Source organism: Carassius gibelio, chromosome A24, assembly GCF_023724105.1.
Source record: "Carassius gibelio isolate Cgi1373 ecotype wild population from Czech Republic chromosome A24, carGib1.2-hapl.c, whole genome shotgun sequence".
Lineage (NCBI taxonomy): Eukaryota > Metazoa > Chordata > Actinopteri > Cypriniformes > Cyprinidae > Carassius > Carassius gibelio.
Genome location: NC_068394.1, coordinates 15,497,340 through 15,524,301, shown reverse-complemented (window position 1 = coordinate 15,524,301; position 26,962 = coordinate 15,497,340). Strand labels below are relative to the sequence as shown.

At 37.3% G+C, this 26,962-nt stretch overlaps 1 protein-coding gene across 2 annotated transcripts in view; it reads left to right on the top strand.

Moving 5' to 3' along the window:
* The window catches only part of pard3aa (par-3 family cell polarity regulator alpha, a), a 415,020-nt gene extending 394,749 nt beyond the window's left edge, over positions 1 to 20,271 (top strand). For both annotated transcript variants that reach the window (XM_052542320.1, XM_052542319.1), the window contains 3 exons: positions 1,459 to 1,582; positions 10,484 to 10,608; positions 16,949 to 20,271. In XM_052542320.1, the coding sequence (XP_052398280.1) occupies positions 1,459 to 1,582; positions 10,484 to 10,608; positions 16,949 to 17,342 (643 nt within the window). In that variant the 3' untranslated portion in view covers positions 17,343 to 20,271. The remainder of the gene's footprint in view (positions 1 to 1,458; positions 1,583 to 10,483; positions 10,609 to 16,948) is intronic.
* The last annotated feature ends 6,691 nt before the right edge of the window (positions 20,272 to 26,962 follow it).

The following is a 26,962-nucleotide window of genomic DNA, read 5'->3' as shown; positions in this document are numbered from 1 at the left end:
TGACGTTTCTTTGAGAAAAGATTTCTGCTTATACTAAAATGTCAGTAAATGTCAGTGGACAAAGATGATACACTTTGCACATTTTATGATAAGTTATCAAAGGCATTTATTAAAAAAAAAAAAAAAACTCTTTACTTTTAGCCCAAAACTTTAATACTGACAGTTTCTCACTTCTAAAATTGGATTTGAAATGATTTCCTGTGCCCGTTATAGTGGATTATTATACATGGTAATGTTGAGTACAATATTTTAATGGACACTTATAAGATTTGGTCCTTAAAAAGCAGTACATTACTTGCCTGTATTTGCTACACTGAATGCACACAGCATATGGCTCAATGATTCGCTTAATTTACAGCAGTTTCCTTTTCTTTGCCTTCCAAATGCATTTGATGGCCCTTGAGTTCTTCCATCATATGAATATAGGAATGGAGCGTTAAATGAAGTAAAGCTAATACAATTAATTCAAATGGCTGCATGGAACAACAGAACAAGGATATTCAGTCAGCACCACTCATACAATTCTCATTCAGCTCCATTTGGTTTTTATGGTAGGCCATTTAGTGGCAGTCTTAATGTAGGGTGATTGGCAATGTGTCGGAGTGGCCATTTCAGTCACTGGGCTGTTCCTGCTTGCGATCTACAATTATAAGCACATTTAGACCAGACATCTCATCTCAAGGAAGCTATCAACATCAGTGGAGGCTTAGCCACCTGTATCAGCTCCCCTCAGAGATGGCATCTCTGTAATTAATCCATATGCTGAATTGCTGAGCCGTATGCTGTACTTTTTTTCTGTCTTGGTGCTCCATTTTTTTGAAAGCTTAATGTTTTGCATTTTTGTGTTCTCAATTATTATTATTTTACCCATTTTTTAAGAATTTCCTTCCTCAATTCTCTTTCACTCTCTCACTCTCTCTCTATATGAATGAGCCGTATTATCAGACAGGATGTTGTATCATAATGAGGGGTTTGTCACCAGCAGCCCGTGGGGTGGAGCAGATAAAAAGCAGGGCTTGATTATCGAGACGAGGTATATTGATTCCTATTGACGGTCACTTTCCCCAGCTCTTAATGAAAGGAATGCAAATGAGTCTCTCTGAGTTCTCAGAGAATAAGGCTAAGATGTGGGCCCTTGACTCTCTGTCGTAAGATGGACATGTATCATTGGCCATGGTTCACTGGGGAGTCCTTCAGGGAAACGTTTGATTCTGGCGAGCGCTGGAAAAGTAATGGACTGTGTCTGTACTTGTAATTTAGCAAAATGGATAGGGTCACATGGGCTCAAATGGTGCTCATGTTATTGATTAAGGATTTTTTTTTTTTTTTTTTTTTGCGCTGCACTGTACCGTCTTGTTTGTTTTATTCAAGTGCTATCTCAGATTGATTTTGGGAACACTGGTAATGCCATAAATGAGTATATATGAATGTTGTTGTTTTTTTCTTTCTCCTCTATAGCAACCGACTGACACCGAGCAACCATGACCGGATACAGCGTCTACGGCAAGAGTTCCAGCAGGTTAAGCAAGAGGAGGAACCTGATGACCGCCGCCGATCCTACAGCTTTCAACAACAACAGAGGGTGAGTGTGAAAGTCTACTGGATAAACTTAGCATGTGCACCCTTACCCTGACGCTTAAAGTTTCCCAGCACGCACTTCTGCAAAAGTATCACTTTAGCTTTATCTCATTATGAAAGCTGCAACCTCCGCAGGTCACATTTGTCAGCTACAGTAGGTGCCAACCAAAATGTGCTTTCTGCCGCCGCTTCTGCGAAGTGCATTTGCAGCTTTTGACCGCTGAGTGGTGCTTTACTTAACCGCAAGTTATCAAACAAGTGCATCAAAGCACATTTTCGCAAACAGCCGTCAGCTTTGCCTCACCAATGTGTTACATTTGACGGCTGCAGTCGGGGAAAATGAAAGAAAAACAATGTAGTTAAAATATTTAATATTCACAGATGAAAGTTTATTACTTATGAAGTTATGTACGTTTCTTAGAACAAATTCATTCAGGATAAATGTCAAGCCTAGGAGCCTGTGCTTATATTTTCTCTAAGCTACACAGTATTAAAACATATTTTAGATTTGACACATTTAATAGATGTGCAGTGTTATTTATATAATATGAATTATGTGTTATATTATTCTAAATAAGTTGTGGTTCACTTTACATCGGAACATTAAAAGTGGTAGCCTAAAATTAGAGCTAGGCTACATGTATTAATGTGCAAAATGTCAATATTCTCACATATTAAGCCAATATTTTAATTTATATTTTTAAATTTTATATATATGTCAAAAACTCTTTTTTTTGTCACATCTGTAATGCCTGTGTATTTCCCAAATCTAAAATAGCTTATAAAACATGTTAATAGACGGATACTTTACTGATGTCTAGACTCTGTTTGGGATTAAGAAAAACATAAAGAGATCAATATATTGGTAATGAATAGGTTACATTCTGTGAGAATTTATATTTCACAGTCTAAATAATATTGTTTAGATGAAACAAAATAAAATTAATGCAACAGTTTGCATCATTTTATTTATTTATTTTTTGATGCAACTTCCTCTGAAATAAAGTTATAATAACTAATAAACTATATTGCACTATAAAGTAGTCAACATTTGAAGTGGAACTAAACCGTTCTTCAAAGTTGTCCAAAAACCAAAATGAGGAGGCATTTGTCCTGCTTTGCCTAAACCTGCAAGTTTGAAACCCTCATAAGACACTGTCCATATGAAAGAGCAAGAGATTCACACATTTATCCAAAAAACCTCAACCCCCTCCAGCTGAACTGAATTCGGTCTGTTTTTTGGCTGTGAGGAACAGTGTTTTGTCATGTTACTGGGTTGAAATGATGTCTGCACTCATAGCAGCCTTACTCTTTTTTATTCTTTATTTACTCGTGCCATTGTTTAAAACATGCTTTATTGACTAACGTTTCACAGACCTTCAGTTGTTATGCTTTAAAATTCCATGCCATTTGTAATTTCACAGTTTTTTCCACCTCCTAAATTACTACCCCGATTCTATAATGGTAAAATGTACTCAGGCCAATGGCATTTTTTTATGACATTATTTATTTTTAGAATAATTGTAGCCTACATAAATGGGTGAAGTAAAACAAATATGATAACTTTTTAACTTTTGAATTTTAACTATCAATCATTAGGTAAAATAGGCTTTGTAGTTCACGCGTGTTTCAGTATCAAGAAAAAAAACTAAAACATAATTAGCAAAAATATGCTAAAGTTGACCGCTGCTCACGCCGAATAGCCCAGTGAACGGCTGCTGTTTCCAATGAATATGATGTTCACGTGAAGAGCCAGAGCGATCAAACAGCTGAAACAGATAATTCTCAAGTTTTGGTCACATATTAATACAGGAGACATGAGACACTTGAGGGAGGGTTGAGTATTCTATTACGGGAAATGTCTCTAGTCTTTAAACAATGTAAACTATCACAAGCAATTAGGTGCCTTCTAGTTTGACTCCTCTGGTTTAGCGCTGTATTAGAACCCCAGAAAATGTGACACCATTAGGTACCAAGACTGCAAACAGACTAGCTAAAGCTATGTCAAATACAAGCTAGTGCATGTATATGAAGTCCAAGTATAAAAGCTGTTGCGTAGATCATGAGTATTCCTGAAGTGAAATGCTCACTTTAGATTTACCTACTGTCATAACTGGGCTAAATGAACTGCCATTAAGTATATTTATTTATTAAACATCTTTTGTTAGCAGTGATTAAAAACCCATACACTTAGACATATCCTGCTAACTTTTAGAGACTTAGGGGAGGGCACTTTTTGACTTGAGCCAGTAAAATACCACCTAGCAAAATCTTAGCAGCCTCTAACATACCCCCCAGCACACTTTTCAAATCACCCATAACACCCTAGCAACCACCCATAATACCCTTAACAGCCACCTAGCAACCACTCAGAATACACTACCAAGCACCAACAACACCCTAGCAAAAACTTACCCAGAAAACCCTAGTAACAACCTACAAAAAAAAAAAACCTACAATCACCAATAACAACCAAGTGACCTACCTAGCAACATCCTAGTAACCACTCAGAATACTCTTGCCCCACAAACAAAACTATTGAACACCCACTACACCTTTGCAATCCTCCAAGCAACAGCTTACCTAGAAACCACCCAGAATACCCTAGAAACACTAGCAACACCGGTCGCTGTGATTTTGCCAAGTAAGACGTTCCTGGATCATAATTTTTGATGATCCTGGATCAACTTTATTGTCCAAAAAAAAGTAGATTTTACCGGCTTAACCCTAACCCTAAACCTATCCCTAACCATAATTTATTTCTAAAATAAATGGGAAATGATAGATGTTTAACAAGGGTGTAAAAGCACCTAACCCTGATTGTAATCCTAATACAGATATTTCCTGAAAAGTTATGACTGGTTGATTGGAATGTTGTTCCAGGATCAACAAGGATGTTGATCTAGGAACTTGTTGTACTTTAAATCATGCTCCACTAGCAACGAGCGATGCTGCTAATCTTGCTGCTCTCTGCACTGAACTGAGTGAAACAGAACATTAATGCATTAATTGAGTTTAACACATTCCAATCTCTGTAGAACTATTCAATACCTGCGTGGAAAATGGAGGCCAAATATGCATCAATACCTGCGCGGAAAATGGAGGCCAAACATGCATCAGAGAAGACAGGGTCGAGAGCTGACCTCTAATTTAGGAAATGGTTCTATTCCTTGAGGTAATTAGCCTGTCATCTTTTAAAATCCCTCTCCATACCCTTAACAGAAAGTCATAGGACAAGCCGCCATGTCTAGCTCAGGCCATTACAGAGTAAAGATACATTGCTATTTGAACTTTGAACCCTTGCAATTTAATTCCCAGCCTTGAGCAGTGTATATTATTTTCACTTGCTGATAAAGATAAAATAATGGTTAGCCTCTAACCTTGGACATTCAAATGAAGCATTAATTTTCAAGGACAAAATCTAAAAACACATGCACCTCTGTGCAGACCTAACAAATATAAACAAGGTTGGGGGCAAATAAACTTTGATATGCATTTGTGAAACAAGATGAAAAATACTAATCCCCCACCTCACAGAACAAACACCATTCATGCTGTTATTTGTGATCCCTGACAATATCTCATTATAATACATGTTGCCCTTTGCCCTAAACACCAAACACCAGGCTGAGTTGAAAGGTGTGACTCATTTGGAAGAGTTTACATTTGTTGCCCACATACATCATTGACACTGCCGCATTTCAGAAAAGCAAACATTACATTCCAATGTAACTTCCAAAGAAATTATAGTACATCTATGTTTTATAATCTGAAATGAGACACCCTTGATGATGTATGTACAGTAGGAGGACAACCAGAATCGGTAATACCGGTGCGCAGGGCCGCGGCGTTAACTGCAAGTTAGTCGGGTGATAAAATAATTTCGTGAAACTTTCAAACTTAATTTCAAAATGTGGGATAGTCGTAGTCTACAGTCTACTCAGCAAAACTTGTAAGAAAGGATTTACATAAAGTATTTTATGCATGCTATTGTTATTAAACAGTTATTACATAAGGCCTATATATAAATATATATATATATATATATATATATATATATATACGATACACGATACGAATCGCGGAACTCTCACTGCAACCACAGCAATCCGAACCGAACCGAATCGTGGCTCCAAAATCGTAAACCGAACCGAACCGTGCCATTGGTGTATCGTTACACCCCTAATATATATACATACATACATGCATACATACATACATACACACACACACACAGAGATTAAAAGCTAAATGTTTTAATTTCGGTTCATTCTTGGTAAAAAAACAAAGGTTCCATTTGCACGAAATGAGAACAGTCCAGCATTTAGAAATAACTCATATTAACTCTTGATTTTTCAAACTGCTAACACTTTGCATTTTCGAATTATGCCTTTAATGTTCTCAGTTTGAACAAGACTGGTTTCAAATAACAAAATATGTTAGGTGGGACCCAGGGAATTCCTTTGAGTCTTTCATGGTATTATAAGAAGGGCAAATTTCCTGAAGACTGCAGTTTATATGTCAAGAATGATTATTTTGTACATGTAGTCAGCACTGTTGACAAAAGTTGTGTCAAGGGGATGTGGACATACAGGCACAGTTGGTAGAGTCTGTGTGTGGGGAAAACTCCTTCCAGATTTGAAAAGGTGGGAAAAACATGCTAAAATCGCTCCTGTATGGGATTGCTGGTCTGTGGGTCACTATGGTATCGACAAAACCATTAAATGCTAATTACAGCCCTACAAGCTTGTGTCAAAGAATAGTATAGAGGTGTGTGTTAAGAATTTAATCAGGTATTCAAGTCCTCTTTAATGTCTATGGTGGATAAAGTTCTGCTAAAAAACGCAAAGTTTTCACATCCCAAGGAATCAGGTGGTCCAGGTGCTTCATCCCTGGATTGCATTAGAATCACACACACACTCAATCAATGCAAATACAAACAGGCTTGACATTGATTTAGGGTCTGAGAGCGCCCACGAGCGCTGTGGTCCTGTTGACTTGTAGAAATATACAACTGTCAGTCGTGGCAGGAGGTTGAGAGAATAATGGTTAAGCAGGGTAAGAGAGCACAAGGGATGCGTTTGTAGCCATAACAGTCTTGTTGATCCTGCTTCCATAAGCTTGATATAATGACGTTATAAAAATGTCAAAACAAAGATTCTCTGAGAGCATCTAGAATTTTGGGGGGTTAATGTAATGTCACAGTGCAAACTTTTTCAACATCAGATAAGTAATGGGACATTTTCACAAATGTTCCATTGAATTACCATAGTGTTTTGGACATGGTAACTTATGATATTACCATTAAATTCATTTATTCATTAATTTACACTTGACATGGAATTTTTATCAAAATATAATTGTATTCAAAAGTGTGATTTAATCCGATGGTGGTTCTTGCGGTACCATGTTTGTTTCTATGCATTCAATAGCAATATAGTGTTTGGATACCATGTTTATTCCATGATAATACTGTAGTATTCTGAATTTTTATTTGAAGTACTTTTTAAATACAATGATATAATAATCATCATGGTCTGCTAATATCATTTGATACCATCACTGTGCTACAGTATTGCATTTTGCACAGTAGATTTATTGTGTTATTAAATGGCTATGAAAAGCACTTGTCTAATTAATATTTGTGACCACCTAGCTACAGGTACTCAGCATGTTTTGAGGTTTCTTTAGCATTTCAAAGCCTGCCAGTTGTTATTTATAGTTTGATTATAAATACCGTGTATTACACCATTCAGAAGTGTTCCTGAGTGCAACAGAAAATCAAAGTGGCATGAAACAATGATTGATTGCCTTTTAAATATGGAGCTATGTGGTAAAACTCCCAAATTTACATCAAACGCCTCTCATTTCTTTATGAAGAAAAATGGGTAAGTACACCCCAGATAATCCTTCAAACCCAGCGTGAGTTCTGACAGCACATGATGCAGGACAGTGTTTAAGGTGTGTTATCAGTGTTTACAATCCCCCTGAAGACTGAAAGAAACCCGTCATTAGGTTTTTATGTGTGACAACAAGCTGCCAACCCAGATCGCTGATAATCACCCCTTGGCCAGAACCTGTCACAGACCTCCAACGGTAAACTGACAATTAGACATGTTTTGTTATGCCTCCATTGTATATCACACCCAGCGTTTCTCACTATGACTTTCAAAGGGGCTTTTCCAGATGTTTGTCATAAAGAGCATGTTCCTTCCAGAGTCTTGCCGCCCTGTCTCCGCCAATAAAAATCAATCTTTTGTTAAGACGATCGGAGGCCACACAAGGGTCGGAAGTTTTTTGTTGGTGCCTGGATCACACACGCACAAATGCTTTCATTAGGCCCGTATTTACATGCTTTTTTCCTCTTTTACAAGGACCTCTGTGCTGGCAAGCATTCAGGCAGCCTTCATGACTTAAAAGAATGCCATTGATTTCAGGATTCAGAGTAACCAGCATGTTTTCTTGATTTTAAACCACACAGGAAACCAGGCGTGATTTCCACATTGTGGAATCCAGAAACTCTTGTCTTTGTACAGTCGACCCGCTGTGGCCAGTGGCCAGACAAGGTTATCTCTCAATGCCAAATCACCGCTGCAGGAACACACTGTATGCTCAAGAAACAATGGCTGCATGTTGGCGAAAAGAAGTAAATCTGGATCTGGTGGCTACGTTGACCTCGGAATAAGAGAGAAACAGACTAATATTAGCGTAGATGCCATTCTTCTAATGATGTAGCAAGTACATTGGGTGTTAACGGATTTGGATATTAGAAGCATATTAGTATGTTATGTGTAAGCCAGGTTAAAGAGTTGGGTGTTTAATCTAGATTTAAACTGCTAGGTGATTATTACAGTGTTCTAAGTCTGTAATAAGTTTTAGTGTGATGATTTGCTGTTCTTACTGTGTCCTAATAGGGTTTTCCGAGTGTTGTTAAAGCATTGTTATGCTGTTGTTAGGGTGTTGCAGTAGGGTGGTAGTTGCAGGAGTGTTGCTGAGTGGTCATTAGGGTGTTCTGGGTGTTTTACTGCGTTGCCGTGCAGCTACTAGTGTCTTCTAGGAGATTGCTTAGGTGTTGCTAGGTGCTTATTTACGTCTTCATAACTGTACTGTGGTTATGTTGTTCTAGGAGGTTTCTAAGGTGCTGCTAGGTGTTCTGAATGTTGTTAAGGGCCTATACTGTCGTTAGGGTATTCTATCTGATTTCAGTTTGTTGTTAGGTGATTCTTACAGTGTTCTAAGTGTTTTTAATATGTTGATATATTGTTGTTAGGGTGTCCTATTGGCACGTTGCTATGCTATTAAGGTGTTCTGAGTCATTACTAGAGTCTTGCTACGCTATAGATAAACCTTCCCTGGTGTACAAGCACTCGAGCAGAAAAGTGAGATTTCTAAGAGATGAGAGGAATGATGTGTCTGTCTATAGCTGCTGTCACTTTTAAAATTTCTGCCTATTTTCTTGTTCTCTGTTTAAATTTGAGACACAGACACCTCAGTCTTGTCATAACTTGCTAATTATGATACATTTTTCAGAATTACACACTCATTGTACATTCCCTCTCTAATTTTTCTGGCCCTCTGCATTCTTTCCTTTCTTTATCTCTTTTTTCCTGCACTCACCCAGTCAAGTGCATCAGTTCCAAAATTAACTCCATATGTCGGAGCAGGTCTCTGGAAGTGGTTCAGTGTATTGTGCAGAAGACGTTGTTGCACACGGAGCATGTGTGTGTGTCTCTGACACCCTTGTACACCGGAGGCCTGGCCTGTCTTTGATATTAAAGGCTATGATTATACTTGATTTGGAAGTCTGGGACCGGCAAGCTTTCTGTTTCATGCTTTCTTGCTCAGAATTGACGTGGTCAATTATTCATAATTGTGTCTGTGTCTCTATCAGGCCACTTTTTGTGTTTGTTCAGGTGGGCTTCGTATTGTTGTATTTGTTCTATGTATGAAAAAAGAAAAAGAGAAAAAAGGGAGAAATGGGAGAAACTGCCATGTGTTGTCTGGAGATCTCATGAAAATGTCATGCCTGCTTGTTTTTCTAAGCACTCCTGATAAACGTTAAATTATTAGGCTCTACATGCAGGGTAGAACAGCAATTCAATTACATTGTGATTATATTAGTACTGTGTAAGTTTATTGTGTTTTGCTACTGGTATTTGATGATTTAATTTATTTTTAAGTAACAGGCAAAATTTGAAAGTGAGATTTTATGTGTGTACAAAAGAGGATCGACAACCGTATTTATCTATGTTGTGTATGTGGCTAGTGACATATCAGTAGACACACACACACACACACCTAATTTTTGCTTGCTGTGGTTTCCTCTGTCCAAATCTCATTAAAAAATCTCACTGTGAATAATAATTCACTGTTGAAATAAAAGCATTTCCTTTCCCTTGTTTTTGTGGCTTAATATGTCGCTAGGAAATAAATTTACCAGGCCTTTAGCTATTAAATTGTGTCTCATTGGGGATTTTGCTCAGCTTTCATCAGACATGAATACAATTTTGTAAATTTTTTCTGCTTCTCCCATCTTATGAATCGTTTAAATACTCGCCTCACCGCATTAATGCAGCATTTGTCATTTTTGCAATGTCAGCTGTTTGTAGCACAAGTGCACTCGAGGCTGATTGCGTTCAGGTGTGGTAGTCACGTTTCTCATTAGCGCACCTTGCGCTGTAGAAAGAATCAGTAGTGATCAAGTGCCCCTCAAGAATTATAAACCCCCCACCTGACTGTGAACTATAAAATCATGCTTCACTTGTTACATTTTGTACACTTGTTAACTCGGTCAGTGCAACAACTTTCTGTGAAAAATCAGGAAAGCCTGTATTTCATAAAAGGATCGCCATTTACTCTGGATGACTTTTCTTTACACATATTTGCATGTATTTTCATATTTCAGGCCAACACGGGTTCTTATACACCGACGGGGCGGCACTCGGTTTCTGTGGAGGACCAAATCCAGAAGCAGAGAGAGGACAGAGACTCTTTCACACAAGCCCAGAGGCAATACAACTCCTTACCGCGGTAAGAGAAGCCACACAGAGATGTCAATGCACAAAAATATCTCTAACATTCTCAGATCTGTTAAGCACACATTATCTCTAACAAAAACACTAAACAAACAGTTTGTCTAAAGGACTTTTTTGGTAGAGCTGGATTCCAGTTATTCATCTCATTTATGCATGAAAAGTAGTTATAAATAAAATTAAAGTAAAATAAAATGTATTATTATATAATATTATTATTATTATTATTATCATCATGGAAAGTGTATAATTTTAATGCCTTTTTTATGGGACACTGTGATTGTGGTGCAAATGATATGTAAACAATCATATGATTGCATTATTATGATGCCAGTATTTCCCCATTACATTTTGTAAAACTATTCCTTACATTAAAGTAAAACAATCTCAAATATGACTATATACATGGCTGGATTGCCTGTTGAGCAGAGCAATGAAAAGTAATTCTTTAATAAATTCATGCTAGTAAATCAGCCATTACCCAAATATGCGTGCAATCTTATTTCCACGTCTCTCACACTCTCTCTGACCTCGGTGACATTTCTCCGCTGAAGTCATCCCATTGTCATGTGGTCGGTTCTGTCTTCACTCTAAGCCTTCAGAACAGCAACAGCGTCTGTCTTCATGCTCACATGCCCCTCCTAAGCCTAATAAAGATCAGCCCCAGAACCAGTTTGTTGAGGGAAGTTTATCTTGGCAACCGCAGTCTATAGGGCCCCCCATTTTTCAGATGGATATCAGCCCTGTCCCTCATCTGTTTAATTTGCTTTCTTCACTTTCTCTTTTTTCTTCCCCTACCCTTTGCATATTTGTCATAAATGTCAATAAAGCTTAGAATGTGTCCTGCGGGCTGATTTTGATATCGGTGTTTCTACTTGCAGGCATTGGTATCTTCTTAATCTGCTTCAGTTCATGCAAAGCATCCAAGCAACAGACATGAGAAGAAAAAATCCCGCATTAGAGCTTTACATACTTAACTGACAGGGGCAGAAGTCTGCAGACACTGCTGATAAAGATTCACTCAATATTTCAGTCCTGTACTTTACAGCAAAGCAGGAAAAACTGCATTTTACTGTTTTCTGATTAAAATGTACCAGCTAAAAAGGCACTTTCACAGTGCAAGGGAGTTGCCGACTTAGGTGGTCTGTTAGCCACAAAAGAAATTGAAAGCTGACATCAAAGCATATGACACATATCTCTATGACACAGTCTCCTGTTTTGTCTGCCTGGCAAAAAAAAAAAAAAAAAAAAAGATATATATATAAAGTCTGATCACTTAACCTATTTTTTGATCACACAAAAGTTAGGAGTCTTTTCTTTTCTTTTAATAATAATAATATTAATAATAACAAAAATAATAAAAAATAATAATTTAAAACCTTTGTATTCAAATATTTTTAATTGCATAAAATAATAGATATTTTTTCATAATTTACATGTATGTATGTATTTTTATTCATTTATTTTTAATGGCTGTTGGGAGAATATAGGGAAAATAATAAGCAAAAAAAGGAGAACATTATAATTTAAATTGGAAGAGAGAGAAAAAAAAACATTTAATTTGAATGCTTAAGTTTAGAGGTTTGTTCAGTCTTAGCAGTTCAGAAATCAAAATAAATAATAATAATAATAGTTTAAAATAATAATCATAATACTTGTGTTATTTTAAATTTAATGCCATTCAGTTTGCTTAAGAATAAGATGTTTTATGTGGGTATTCTGAAATGGAATAATTGGGGAATGTCCACTGTCTGTGTGGTCTACCCTACATGCATGGCACTTGTTTTTATTGGCTTTGGGAACATTGTAACCAGGATATGTACAATTACAGAACTGGTTCCCCCTCAAAGCAATGACAAAGCCTAGCACACACCGCAAGAAAGGAGGGTGGCCTTGCATCAGAAATCCCAGATTCTTCCATTGTTTTTTCCCTTCTCTTTTCCTCTCCCTTTCCCAAGACAATAGATAAAGTTCTAGGGTCGAAATAGAGGTTGCTATTCACTACTCCACACTACGTGGACATAATGACACTTAATCAATTCAACCAATCAGCTTCCAGTATTTCTCACTGCCTTAACCATTGTCAATGTCGTGTCTATATTGAGAGAATTTCAGACAACAACACCGGCTTTACGAGGAATCCGCTGACTTTGACACTTTCCCTGGGGAAACTCCGCAGGACAGCGGCCCTTTGATGTGCATTCCACCCATAATCTCATACCATCGGTCAAGCAGGGTCAAGCTGGTGTGAAATGACCCCTGTCCTCTGAAGGACCTGACAGAGATGCACACTCATTAGCAATATAAAGACTTACTGGAATGCTGTCCCTCCACCAATCATAATGCAACGTGGATTAATCAACAGACACATGGACAGACTGTGGATTATAAGCAAGCTTTAACATGGATCCAACTATGTGTTTACACTCTGGGTTTAGATTTAGTACTTGGCTAATGAAGGGATTCTTTTTTGGGATGTGGATTAGACTGAAAGAAAGGGAGGAACAGAGAATGGCAGAAAAGCATGTGTATGCTGATTAGCAGTAATGGAAGTCATGTGAAACAGAGCGCAACTTCATGCAACAGCTGCACGTTATAATACAGCAACACGCACAGAGATAAGAGGCGGTTCCCGCTTTCATGCCTCTCATTCTGCTTCCTGTTAACAAATAGAAATCATTACTCAAGGTGATAATATTGTTCTCTGTATGCATAGCTTTTGTCCTTTTGATAAAATGTGATGCACACCAGCTGTTTCTCAGATACTCACAAAAGCTGTAGCTCTTACAATATATATATATATATATATATATATATATATATATATATATATATATATATATATATATATATATGCTTTTGTGATTGTTTTAGCTGTGTTGAGACATGGCATTATCATAAAGATACTGCTTATTATTTCACTTTACTTTATCTACAGGTGAAATGTAATTTTTGTGCCACTGCCATCAGGATTGCAAAAATAATGACTTTCAAACAGGTTTCACATATAGTCACGTATCCCCATCTGCTATTGGGCGAAAGACAGAAAGCCACACCCCAGGCTCATGCCATTGGCTGATCTGTTGCTGTGTTGGGTTGGTCTAGATTCTCAAACATTGAGAAAGATGTTTATATAGCACCACAGTGCTTTCAAATCTACAAATAAATCTACATATTACATATTATACATAAACTTGAAAATATGACACATTTCGCTGTTATGTAGTAGCTAACAATAGTTTTTAGCCTCGACTCTATTCACAATATAGCATTAAAAAATTTCACATCAATTCATCTACAGGTGAAATGTGTAGCTTTTGTTCCACTGCCATCATTATTGAAAAAATAATGACTGTTTCCAAACAGGTTTCACAAATAGTCTCCTCATGTACTATTGGTCAAACAGACAGAAATCCTCGCCCCAAACTTATGCCATCGGTTGAGCTGTTGCTATGTTGGGCTGGTCGAGATTCTGTTTTCAAGGAGGTGAATCTACAAATAATAGTTGCCTCTACATATTAACTTGGGAAAGGAGTGTTTTAAATTAGAAAATGTTTTACTGTTATGAAATTGTAAATTGCAACAACCTTTAGCCTTTACTATATTCATAGTATGGCATGAAAGAAATCTAAATATACATTGTGTATTTTAGCTCAAATTTTCTTCTAGCTGTCTGTTTTTATATATGTGTGTGTTTCAAGGGGATAATTAGTCACCATTTCTCAATGGTTTCAATAACAATGTATACATCACTGTAAGAGCATGAAGATTTTTTTCTTCTTCTACCTAACACCATTGGCTTTTGTGAGAAGAGTCATGTGCTTTTTTTGTTTTGTTTGTGTGTTCTGCTGGGATCTGCTTTTAATATGAGGTTTAATGGCTCACATATGAACAAAATGCATCTTACCGATAAATGAAATTCAATAATGTACTGTAATCAACACAGTTTTATTGGCGTCCTGTAAACTTCACTTTCCATGCATGTGAAATTACTATTTTCATGGCCTTTAAATGATATGGTTTACACAATCTGTCCTAAATGTAATCTGTATTCATTTTTAAACCCCACATATTTTTTTTTTATTTGTTATCCAAACAATATGACCCTTAGTGCATGAAACTATGAGATTCATTGGTGATTGCCAGGGCAAAAATGACTATTATATTTATATTATATTTATATATTCAAACTGAATGAATGATGCCTCAAACCATGCAGCTTGTTGAGGATGGTGTGCTATTGCTGTTCTTAGCAATCAAATGGACACTTGTTGCCTAGCAATCGATAAAACTGGCAACTTGCATTGAAAAGGGGACTCAAGCCATTTCTAATGTCCATAATAAAACAGACACTCAGGCTTTTTTAGAGTTGGGCAAATAAACAACCACAGAGCCATCACGTTAGCATCATCCTAGTGACAAACAATGTAAACATGCCTTATTTCACCACCGCATCTTGAATTGAACATTTGTGTGCCTTCTTTTGAAAGAATTCCTTGTGTGAAGCTTTTAAGCATGCAAAGTCAGTGAGGTGTGAGTGGGGCTTCATTTATGGGATGGGATTATGGCAATGGCATGTGGCACGTTAGCTTCTTCACATTCCCACTTAATGGATTCTAATAACAGAGCATAGAGAAGATGTACACTGTCTGAGTGGACACTCCTCACAATGGCTGCTACGTTGACAAAGAAATTTGTAGGTTTGATATTTCTTCTGTCGTTCCTTTAAGCAAGAAATATATCTATGAGGGTGGTGTTAGCGCAGTGGATAAGACACACGTCTGTGGTGTGGGAGACCCGGGTTCGAATCCACTGTGAGACACCAATGTGTCCCTGAGCAAGACACTTAACCCCTAGTTGCTCCAGAGGCATGCGACCTCTGACATATATAGCAATTGTAAGTCGCTTTGGATAAAAGCGTCAGCTAAATGAATAAATGTAAAATGTAAATCTAATGCTGGCAGTCTGTCAGATGTCTAGTTATTGATTGGTTGGTATGGATGGACATTGAAACAACCTGTTATTTCCTTTCTTGATGTTAAGTACGCTAGCTGTTCTTAAAAAGAGTGTTTAACCATTTGTGTACAGCACAGAACTAGATTTGTACATTTTCTGGAGAACATGTGACTTCGGATTGTCTTGGACAACTCGCCACCCCAATGCCAGCGTTTTGTAGGTGATGTTTAAGGCTTCACTGTAGACTGTATAGAAAAGATGGACAACACATCTTTATTTCCTTCCGCTGTAGAAACATTAAGCCAAAATGTCCCAGAAATGGGCGGTGTCATTTTGTACCATCAGTGTCATTTTGATTCGTAAAGTGGAGCCGCAGTATCGAGGTCTCGTCCAAGCTCCCACAAACTCACAATCATGATGCCACACCCTGTTTTTATAACATCAAATAGCTAACTAAAACCACACTTATTAGAAAAACAAACATTTGAACATACATCTGCGTAATAAGAACTACCATAAAATGCCAGTATTGTGGGTTATGAAAGGTTCATATTTTGGTTTTGGGAGTCCCCAACAACAGATTGACTTGCATGCACTGTCTTAAAACATATTAACTTTCTTATAACATGCATTCATTTTTAGCATATTTGCTCAACTCCCAAACGATTCGCTCAAAGATTCATATTTCCAAACCCCTCCTTTGCATGATGCTGATATGCAGTGATTGGTCCAATTGGTGATTGGTCAGATTGGCAATTGGTCAATTTCATCTCATCTGTAATGCCTGATAAAGCACTGTTTGTGAGCGCAGTGCTGCTTTTTGTACAGCGTTAACAGGAAAACCGCTCCTAAAGCAGCACCTAGTGTAAAATCATTTTGAGAGATAATAACTTTATACACAGTGCACTTTCAAAATCAAAACTTTGCAGGATATTTTCATTAACTTAGAGCTGTGTTACACATTTTCAAAAATCCGTAATGGGGAACTTTAAATGACAGAAACCATGTTTGGGTAAAATTGAATTGTGGAGTAATTAGATTTTTTTTCTTTTTTTCTTTTTTTTTTGGCCCACATCTCAAAGATGGCAGGGTTTATGGCCTATACTACAGCCAGCCACAAGGGGGCAATCAAAATATTCTGCTAAAAATTTAATTTTAGAAAACTTAAACACAAAATATAACCCACAAGTGTTCCCTTTATTTTTTTTGAGCAGTATATTTTGGCCAAATTTTTTTAGGATGTGTGTGGCAAACTTGAGCTCTACAGTATGATGTCAAGGTGGTTACTTACTGGCCCAAGTCAAAAGAGCCCGCTCTCTCTCTTTTTTTTTTTTACATTTTGGTCTCTGCTTTTGACCTATAATTTTCTCTTTTACACACAGACAACCACGTAAAAACCCTAGCACGGTGTCTCAAGACTCTTGGGATAAAGTCTATCCTCCCGGCGATGTCTTTCAGTCCGCCAAAGAGAACCCGCGCTACTCCAGCTACCAGGGATCCCGCACTGCCAATGGCTACATGGGTGCTGCCGCCACGGGCCTGAATGCTCGCGTCCTCCTGGAGACCCAAGAGCTCTTGAGACAGGAACAGAGACGAAAGGAGCAGGAAGCTAAAACCAAGCTACCTACTATGGAGGAGACACAAACCCCAAGCCAAGCCCCTGTTCCAGCTCCACCCAAAGGACCCTACCGACAAGATGTGCCACCCTCGCCCACCCAACTCGCCCGACTCAGCCGTCTACAGACACCTGAGAAGGGCCATCCCTTCTACTCCTGAGACGAGAGATCAAAACTGTAGGAAAAACTATGTGACAGCAATAATATGGAATGGCGAGAGACAGAAATATTAAGGTGGAGACTAAATGGAGAATTCTGGGAAATCTGGTTTGGAACTTTTTCCTCTTTTTTTTTCTCTCTTTTTTTTAACTCTGATATGAAATCTTTGTACACACTGAAGATCTTTATCAACTATCCATCTCCAATTCCCGCTTTTGACAAATGTGTATGTTCAGTTCATTGACTTTATGGCACTAGGTACTCTTGACAATCACATGACAGTTGCCCGAAGCTTTGAAACATGGTTGTTTCCACCATATTGTGACCTACATATCTTGTAGGTGGGGGAATTTCACTACACTTGTCATATATATATATGTATATGTGTGTGTGTGTGTGTGTGTGTGTGTGTAACTTAGGAGATAATTCCCAACTTAATTTGTGACTACAATTTATTAATATTTCCATTCCTAATTCTTACATTAAATTAAATATTAAATATTATGTAATAAACTTACATAATTACAAAAGCTTGACTTTAAAGTCAACATGAAAATCTGTTATTCAATAGCTATGTTTTCATCCAACTATTTTTGTGAATTTTAGGATATGACAAAGAAACACCAAGATGCTCATAAATAATATAAAATAAAAAACATGTAATGCGCATAATAATTTCTTTATCTGACAAGAAAACGTGTATAAACAACGACGGAAACAAATTTACCAGATTATTATTTTTTAATGATATGTTGCGCCAGTTTCGCAGGAAGTGGCAATTTTTTATTTTATTTTTTTTTTTAACACATGGGATGGAAACAGTTTTATTTGCAAATGTTTTATGCAATATTTTAATTTTGTGCACAAGTTAAACTGGCAATTTTGGATGGAAACTTAGCTAACGAGATCAAACATAATTTTCTTTATTAAGAATCAGTGGTATTGTGAAAAGTTTTCACTATCCACCATATTTTCCAACGCGGAAGTAAGCTGAGTTTTCTGAGAATATGCAAGAATTCTGTTTCATTGAGATAATGAGAAGAATAACAAAGTCCAATAATTGATCAAATTGTTTGTGCTGGAACTATATTATAATTCATTATTCATTTAAATGTAATTAATTATAAATAAAGTATTTATGATTAAGATAACACATTATAGTAATATGGTAAGAAACACCAGTATGCAATATCAAGCAGCAAAACATGTTGTTTTGTACAGGAAGCAGAAGACAAAGAAAGCCATACACATTCAATTTACAAATGGCTGTGTCCGCTCTTAAAAAAATAAAATAAAAAATAAGGTAAATATGACAAGGGTTAGAGGGGAGGGGCTTAAAAATAAGAGGGACTGGTGATGTCAGCCACAATGGAAAATACATTACTATACATAAAAGTGGGGCATGTTTTTACATTTTGATGAAAGATTGCAAGCTTTTCTTAATGAATAGTGTTCACAGATCCTTTTTGTATATTTACACCAGGAACATGTATTGAGATAGTATTTAGTGTCTTTTTTGCTTCCCATCAAGACTGTATATATGTGACTTCTATGCAGTGTGTGTGTGTGTGTGTGTGTGTGTGTGTGTGTGTGTGGATGCATTACTTTTAAACCTAGTAGGTGTGGGTGTGATTCTGACCTTTGCCTTCACACAAACCATCTTCGGTTTCAGCGTCTCAGACAGAGGCCAGTTCTGTTCAGCACTTTAGTTTTTTTTATCGCACAGGTTAATGGGCAGTTGCTCGCACACATGTTCCACTATAACACAACAAATCTCAGGTTAAAGCTGACGCTGCAGTAGCCACGGATATGGTCACAAACCTGTTTAAAGAACCAGTTCACATAGTAATGAAAATGTTGTCATCATCCACTCTCTCCCATGTCATTCCAAACCTGTTTGCTTTTCTTTATGTGAAACACAAAGTGCAGTCCACACTTTAATCTCAAAAGAGCTGCTAAAATGGATAAACCAAAGGCAAGTTGTCCATGTGGCTTGTGTGCTTCTACGATAAAATTGGACTATGTGCTTTTAGTTTGCCCTTTTTTATGCTATAAAAAAGTTATCTTCAAAACATCATTGTGAATGAAAGTACATTTTTCCATGACTATCCCTTTAAATCTAGCTGCCTTTAAACTATTCATTCAAAACTCCAAGATTTGTAGGTGTGTGTGGGTGGGTTTTGCGTGGGATTGTGTATCACCAGTGCCTGTAACATGACTCTCTCTTGTCTATGAACTGTATCTTGCCAGGAACATGAAACACTTGGCCACATTTTTCAGAGCTAAAGCTAAAAGTGCTCAATAAGCTCTCACAAAAGGGAAAGCCAGGCCCATTGACCAACGTACTGTCCTCCAAATCTCTTCCTGGCGTCTCGCTCTGTCTCTGACCCATTCATTGTACAAAATGTTCAGTATATCTCTGTTCTTCACTGACTTCGGTACTTCCTCCAAAAATCGTTCTGGGTTCTGTTGTACAACATGATGTGATTCTAATCCTGTATCTACAAACAAACATTTCCAGAACGGCAGCTGTCTTCCCTTCTATTTTATATCACAATTTGTACATGTTAAATTTTTGGTGGGAAGTGCCTGTGAAGAGGGGTTTATTTGTATGTTAAAAGTTTAACGTGTTGCCAAATGCACATATTTTTTTTTTTTAATGAAATTATTGTATTCCTTTGACTTTCTCTGATCATACAGCATTTGTTTTAATCGTTAAAAGAAAGCAAAATCTGCACATTTTAATGTATTTGTATGACATTTTGTCTTTTATGTATGTCATAGGTACTATGGTGTTTGATTCCTGTATACAGAGTGAAAATGTTTTTTACACATTTTTTTTTATTTTTTAACTGATGTGTATAAATATACACAAATCCTCCTGTACATATCAAATCTATATTCAATAAAAAGTTTCTTCATTCTGTTTACAGTAATTGGTTTTGTATGCTTTTATTTTAAAAAGATGGAATGCTTAACCATCAAGTAAAACATATGTAATATTTTTATATAGAAACATTTTATTACTAATAATTATTATTTTTTATAATTATTATGTATTATATATATATATATTAAAATGCAATCCATACATAATGTGACATACTTTTTTTCCGATGAGCATGCTTTAATTGTAACAACATTTTACTTCAAAAAACGCCATGTAGTGAAACCAACATAGACATATGGAGGGTAAAAAAACAACAACAACATCCTGGGAAACACATGATAGTAGAAAATTGTTAGCCTGAATGCAATGTAAGTCACTTTGGATAAAACCGTCCGCTAAATCCATAAATTTAATTACATTTTTAATTTTAATTTAACATCAAAACTTTAAATGGTCTCTTAAAATATCACATAATTTTACCTATTCAAGTTACCATTTCAAGTACTGAGACAATGTGCAATTAATGACATTTGTATATATATAAAAAAAAAAAAACGTTAATAAATAAATAAATAATAGTTAATAATAATCTTCCCAGGACAGTTATACCATCAAAGCTATGGCAAATGAATTGAAATTGAAGGGATAGTTCACCCAAAGAGTCTGTCATTAGTTGTTCCAAACCCATAAGATCTTTGTTCTTCATCAGAACACAACTCAAGATATATTTGATGAAATCCTAGAGCTCTCTGACCCTCCACAGACAGCAAGGGTCCTAGCTAGGCTAAGACACATAAATGTAATAAGAATATTGTTTAACTGATTAATGTAACATCAGTGGTTCTACCATAATTTTACAAAACTGATAATTACTTTATTACCAATTCCTCTCCCTGGAGTTACAATCTACCACCATTAACGCCAATGAAAGTGTATTCAGTAGTTGGTGCTAATTTAAAGTTTTACATGTTAAGAATTAAATTGTATTTTTGTGAAATGTCATCTGAATGCTTGCAATCAGTTTTATATAAAAGGTGTTTTTAAGTATATGGTGTGGGTATGTGTTAAATGCACTGAACTGACAACAATGCTGAAATCACTGAACGCTGGAGAGGATCCTCACGCTCACTGACTGCCTTTTCTGAGGATCCACAAGTATGCACAGCACTGCTTGGTGATGCAATGAGCAAGAATTAGACAACCGAACACACTTATTATCAGACTTTACCAGCGGAGACAACAGGAGAATCACTACCTGTGCAGCCAAAGGTAAAACAAAAGAGCGTTAACATTCTAAATAGTACAAACCCAATTCCAAAAAAGTTGGGAAACTGTACAAATGGTGAGTAAAAATGGAATGGAATCATTTACAAATCTTATAAACTTTTTATTTTATTCACAATAGAATATAAATAACATATCAAATGTTGAAAGTGATACATTTTGAAATGTCATGCCAAATATTGACTCATTTTGGATTTCATGAGAGCTACACATTCCAAAAAAGTTGGGACAAGTAGCAATAAAAGGCCGGACAAGTTAAATGTCCATATAAGGAACAGCTGGAGGACCAATTTACAACTTATTAGGTCAATTGGGAACATGATTGGGTATAAAAGAGTCTCTTAGAGTGGCAGTGTCTCTCAGAAGTCAAGATGGGCTGAGGATCACCAATTCCCCCAATGCTGCGGCGAAAAATAATAGAGCAATATCAGAAAGGAGTTTCTCAGAGACAAATTGCAAAGAGTTTGAAGTTATCATCATCTACAGTGCATAATATCATCCAAAGATTCAGAGAATCTGGAACAATCTCTGTGTGTAAGGGTCAAGGCCAGAAAACCGTACTGGATGCCCGTGATCTTCAGGCCCTTAGACGGCACTGCATCACATACAGGAATGATACTGTAATGGAAATCACAACATGGGCTCAGAAATACTTCCAGAAAACAATGTCGGTGAAAACAATCCACCGTGCCATTCGCTGTTGCTGGCTAAAACTATAAAGTTAAAAAAAGAAGCCATATCTAAACATGAAAAATGTATCTCCTCCTAGAGACCTTCAAACTGGTCTGACTCGGGTTGCTATATCTTTTCTAACTGATCCGTCTTATGGTTTTCGTAAACCAGACTATCAAACCACCTAAAATCCCATAGAGGGAGTGAAAATAAGACAATAAGAATTAAGACTTATAATGTATTTTAGCTGCCTACTGCCATAGCAAAGTTTAAAACACCCTACTGAAAATACAGCTAAAGCCAGCCTAAGCTGATCATTTGCTTGGGCTGGTCTCCCAAGCTGGTGGTTTTAAAGTGGTTTTGGCGACTGTCACGCTGATCTTAGCTGGTCTTTGCTGGTTTTAGTGTTGTTGTTTTTTTTTTACTGAATCATCTGGGTTTAGCTGCATTAGCTTACAAAGATGCCAACAAAATTGCTAGTCATGCTAACAACATGCTAGTCACTTGCTAATCATGCTAACAACATGCTAGTTACTTGACTTGATAATCATGCTAACAACATGTTAGTAACCTTGCTTAATCATGCTTACAACATGCTAGTCACTTGCTAATCATGCTAACAGCATGTTATTAACTTTGCTAATCATGCTAGCAACATACTAGTCACTTGCTAACCAATGCTAACAACATGCTAGAGACATGCTAGTCACTTGCTAATGACATGCAAGTCACTTGCTATTCACATGCTAGCTCCAATCTTTCTGGCTAGGCTTTTTCAAGCCAACTTAAAGTTTGAACAAAAACTTTACTATATAGGTTAAAATGGACTGTGGCTAAGTGGAAAACTGTCCTGTGGTCAGATGAATCAAAATAAGTTATTTTTGGGAAACTGGGATGCCATGTCATCCGGACTAAAGAGGACAAGGACAACCCAAGTTGTTATCAGCGCTCAGTTCACAAGCATTTCTGATGGTATGGGGTTGCATGAGTGTGTGTGGCATGGGCAGCTTACACATCTAGAAAGGCACCATCAATGCTGAAAGGTATATCCAAGTTCTAGAACAACATATGCTCCCATCCAGACGTCGTCTCTTTCAGAGAAGACCTTTCATTTTCCAACATAATGCCAGACCACATACTGCATCAATTACAACATCATGGCTGCGTAGAAGAAGGATCCAGGTACTGAAATGACCAGCCTGCAGTCCAGATCTTTCACCCATAGAAAACATTTGGTGCATCATAAAGAGGAAGATGTGACAAAGAAGACCTAAGACAGTTGAGCAACTAGAAGCCTGTATTAGACAAGAATGGGACAATATTCCTATTCCTAAACTTGAGCAACTTGTCTCCTCAGTCCCCAGACGTTTGCAGACTGTTAAAAAGAAGAGGGGATGCCACACAGTGGTAAACATGGCCTAGTCCCAACTTTGTTCTTATTTGCAGATATTTTTGGCAATTAACAGTTAAATGCATCAAGCAATAAATACATAAACAAAAGTGTTCTCCACATGAAAGACCTAAGACTGTTTTTCAAGCAAACTTGAAAAACAGTGATTCATTGCTGTCTAATGATCTATTTGGCAAACTTTGAGTTTTTGTGTCAAAGATGATAATGTAGAAAAAATGCTTGATGTTGAGCAGGAGAGAATTTTAACCTTTGTTCTCCTGGTACGGCGAGCACATTTTTAGGAGTGGAAGAGAACAGAATAAGAAATATGCATCCATTTCCTCCCTCGGTCGAATCTATATCTGATCCCATAAATCATTTTAATGTTGGTTGTGACATAGCTGGCAAGTGTTTTAATGGGAAGTGTAATGACTTTGATGGTGATAAAGACAATGCTGAAATTTATGAAGTTAAGGGCCGGGTGAGAGCGGCTTTGGGAATGTTTGCTCTCACCCTGTTTCTCAGGGAAATTGCCAAAAGTTATTCTGTTGGAAAAAGGGAGAACTATTGAAAAGAACCATCTGTTTGGGCCAGTAGAGGTTTGTGTGTGTGTACCGAGTGTCCAAAGATAGACTTGGGTCATGACAAGAAGACTTGAAGGAAAGCAGCAGGGAAGTGAAGTAGGCAAGCATCAGTGAAACGCGGGAAGGGAGAGTAACCTGTCCCAGCTCAGCAGGGTTACTCTGTGTGGGGCTCAGGTGAAGATTGGCACAACACACACCCAGTCACAGCAGCCCCGCTCCTGAACCTCAGAGCAGTCGCGTATCGAGTCTTTAGCTCAAATCTGAGTGAACACCACACCACACCATCTGCTGCTCACTTTTGAGATCCACTTTCCACAAATAGGATGTAACCGGTTTCCTAGAACCATAATGCAATAAAGACACAATTTCAATGTTCTTCAGAAAATCAGATATGGTTGATAAAAAAAGACTATGTCTGAATCAGATTCAGAACCATGATCAAAACATAGATGGAATAGATCACTTCCATCAACACATCCAAAGCTTGCATGCCACTATATCACTTCCTGGATTAACATTTAATTTGATAACTGATTGAATACTCTTTCAGAAGATGTGTTAAAGTGCCTCTTACCATACACCAGTTAAAATGAGGAAAGCCGGAAAATTTAATCAATAACAAGGAAAAATAAAAGAGTTAAAATGGTGATTTTGGCCATTCCCACCTGACTTCTCTTGTGACTTTTTCCCAAGTAATACCAACATAATGACACAATTAGTTTAATTAAAAATCCATTTCACTGTAGGGGGAAAACAAATATAAACTCACCTGAGTTACTGGAACATTTTGTGTTCAACCATGTTCAAAAATATAAACCCAGGGATGTGTCATTATTTGAGCCCTTTAAATACCAATAATTTATTGAATTTCATGAATTTATGGAAGGTTTTCTGAATAACTTTTATCAGTCTATATTCACTGCCAAACTAATGCTGAGGGAGCTGAATTTAAGCTAAACCTCTTTTGAGTCCTGAAGTGAGCCAAGTCTCTTTTTTTAAAAAAGTGCTATTTGTACTGTTTTTGTACCACCAACATTTCTCTGTATTCCCACCATATTTGTGTACATCCAGGATTTCCACAGCCTTTCAAACAGTGAGAAATGCACTCTTGTTCAGTCTCACATGACAATGTGTCTTCACAAATAGTGTTCATATTGCTTTGCTATGAAAGCACGAACTCAACAACAAAACAATAAAGCAGCACAAATCTGTATGTTGCCATGGTTATATGCCGTTTCACTTACATCGTTCTACAGTATTCTCTGCACATGGCATAAAATCCCTTTTCATTCCCACTTTTTTTAACGTAACGTAGTAAAAGTTTGGTGACCCCCGAGGGGCCCGTAAACGTGTCTGGAACTTTTGAGATGCTCTGTGGTTATTCACACCGTAGTGTTTATGGGGTGAGTCTAAATCGCCTTTCCACACTGGCCTCATTATATCCCATAGACGTCTGTGGCCTCTGGAATCAATAGCAGACCGGTGCTGTCAATATGAGGATTTGATTCCACATGTATATTCTGTGGTTTTAACCTGAGGTCTCCTCAGAGGCTCCTACGGTCAGAGTGCAAGTGCGCTGATATGAAAAGCAGATGAACTGGTACGGTATGCTACGACCCACATGTTCTTCGCTCGCTTTCTTCGTTTCCTTTGGTTTGTCCACCCACCCCACCCTTTCTGACTGATTCTCCGCTTTAGAGGTCGTAGGTCCTGACAAAAGTCACCTGTAATGGTTCAAACCTGTTCAGTTTTTCACAAATCTGCGTGGGGTTTTCTCCTTTAACCTGTTCCCTCCCACTCCACACTTTCTCTCCATAAGGCTTCACGTGAGGGTAAATTCATGTGTGTTTCTATAAGGGTGCACAGTAGCAAGGGTGAGAAGAAGAGGTCGCACTCAATGAAGCTTTTAAAGGAGGGTTTTAAGACTGCCAGTTGGTCCACAGAGAGAAAGACTCCACACATGTGGGCTGCATCGCACAGATAAGGATTGGAGCTGGTTCTGTCCAAATACACTGTGAAACTGTAGCAAAATGTCACTAAATTTAACCTCTACGTTTAGACTCACTCCTGGCCTAGTTATATATCTGTCCATTCCAGACATCCGTGGTCTCAGGGAGTCTCTGTAAACCAGAGGCAAAAAGAGGTCAGATGGACCCAAGTGGTCCACAGACTCCTGTTCTGTGCTCATGTCACTAAGGGTAGCTTTAGAACTGTTTACTGGACAAACACTGCTTCATACTTTATTGTGACTACTGTACAGCATCACTCCATCATGTGAACCTTAAGGGTGAAGTTTGTTAATTTCAAAATGCTTTCTGTTTTAACCCAGTGTATTTTTCATTGACTACTATAAGTATGCCATTTATGGGTGTACAACATTGAGCCTCCTAGGCACCATTGAAACATTTAGTCTGTTTAGATCTGTCCATCTTTTTCCAGCTCAACCAATAGCGAGTGTTTGGTAGTGTGGCTACTCTAGCTGACTGAGCCATACGGGTGTTTAGCTGGGTGACATTACATGAGGGAGAAAAAAATAAAACAAATGAAACAAAAACTAATTCAGTTATAGAAGTGCAAACCAAAATCTGAAGACTTGCTAAATATGCAAGTTTAATTCTAAAGTGTGTTGTACTACACCTTGGCATAGATTAAGTTTTCAGCCATAGTTCAGTTAGGACATTTCAGTATCTTTTATAAACGTAAAAAAAAAAAAAAAAACGTGTGCATCTTGAAACAATGTCACTGATATTTTTTACATTATGTCAGTTCAGGTTTCTTTTAGATAAGTGGATTGTGAATGT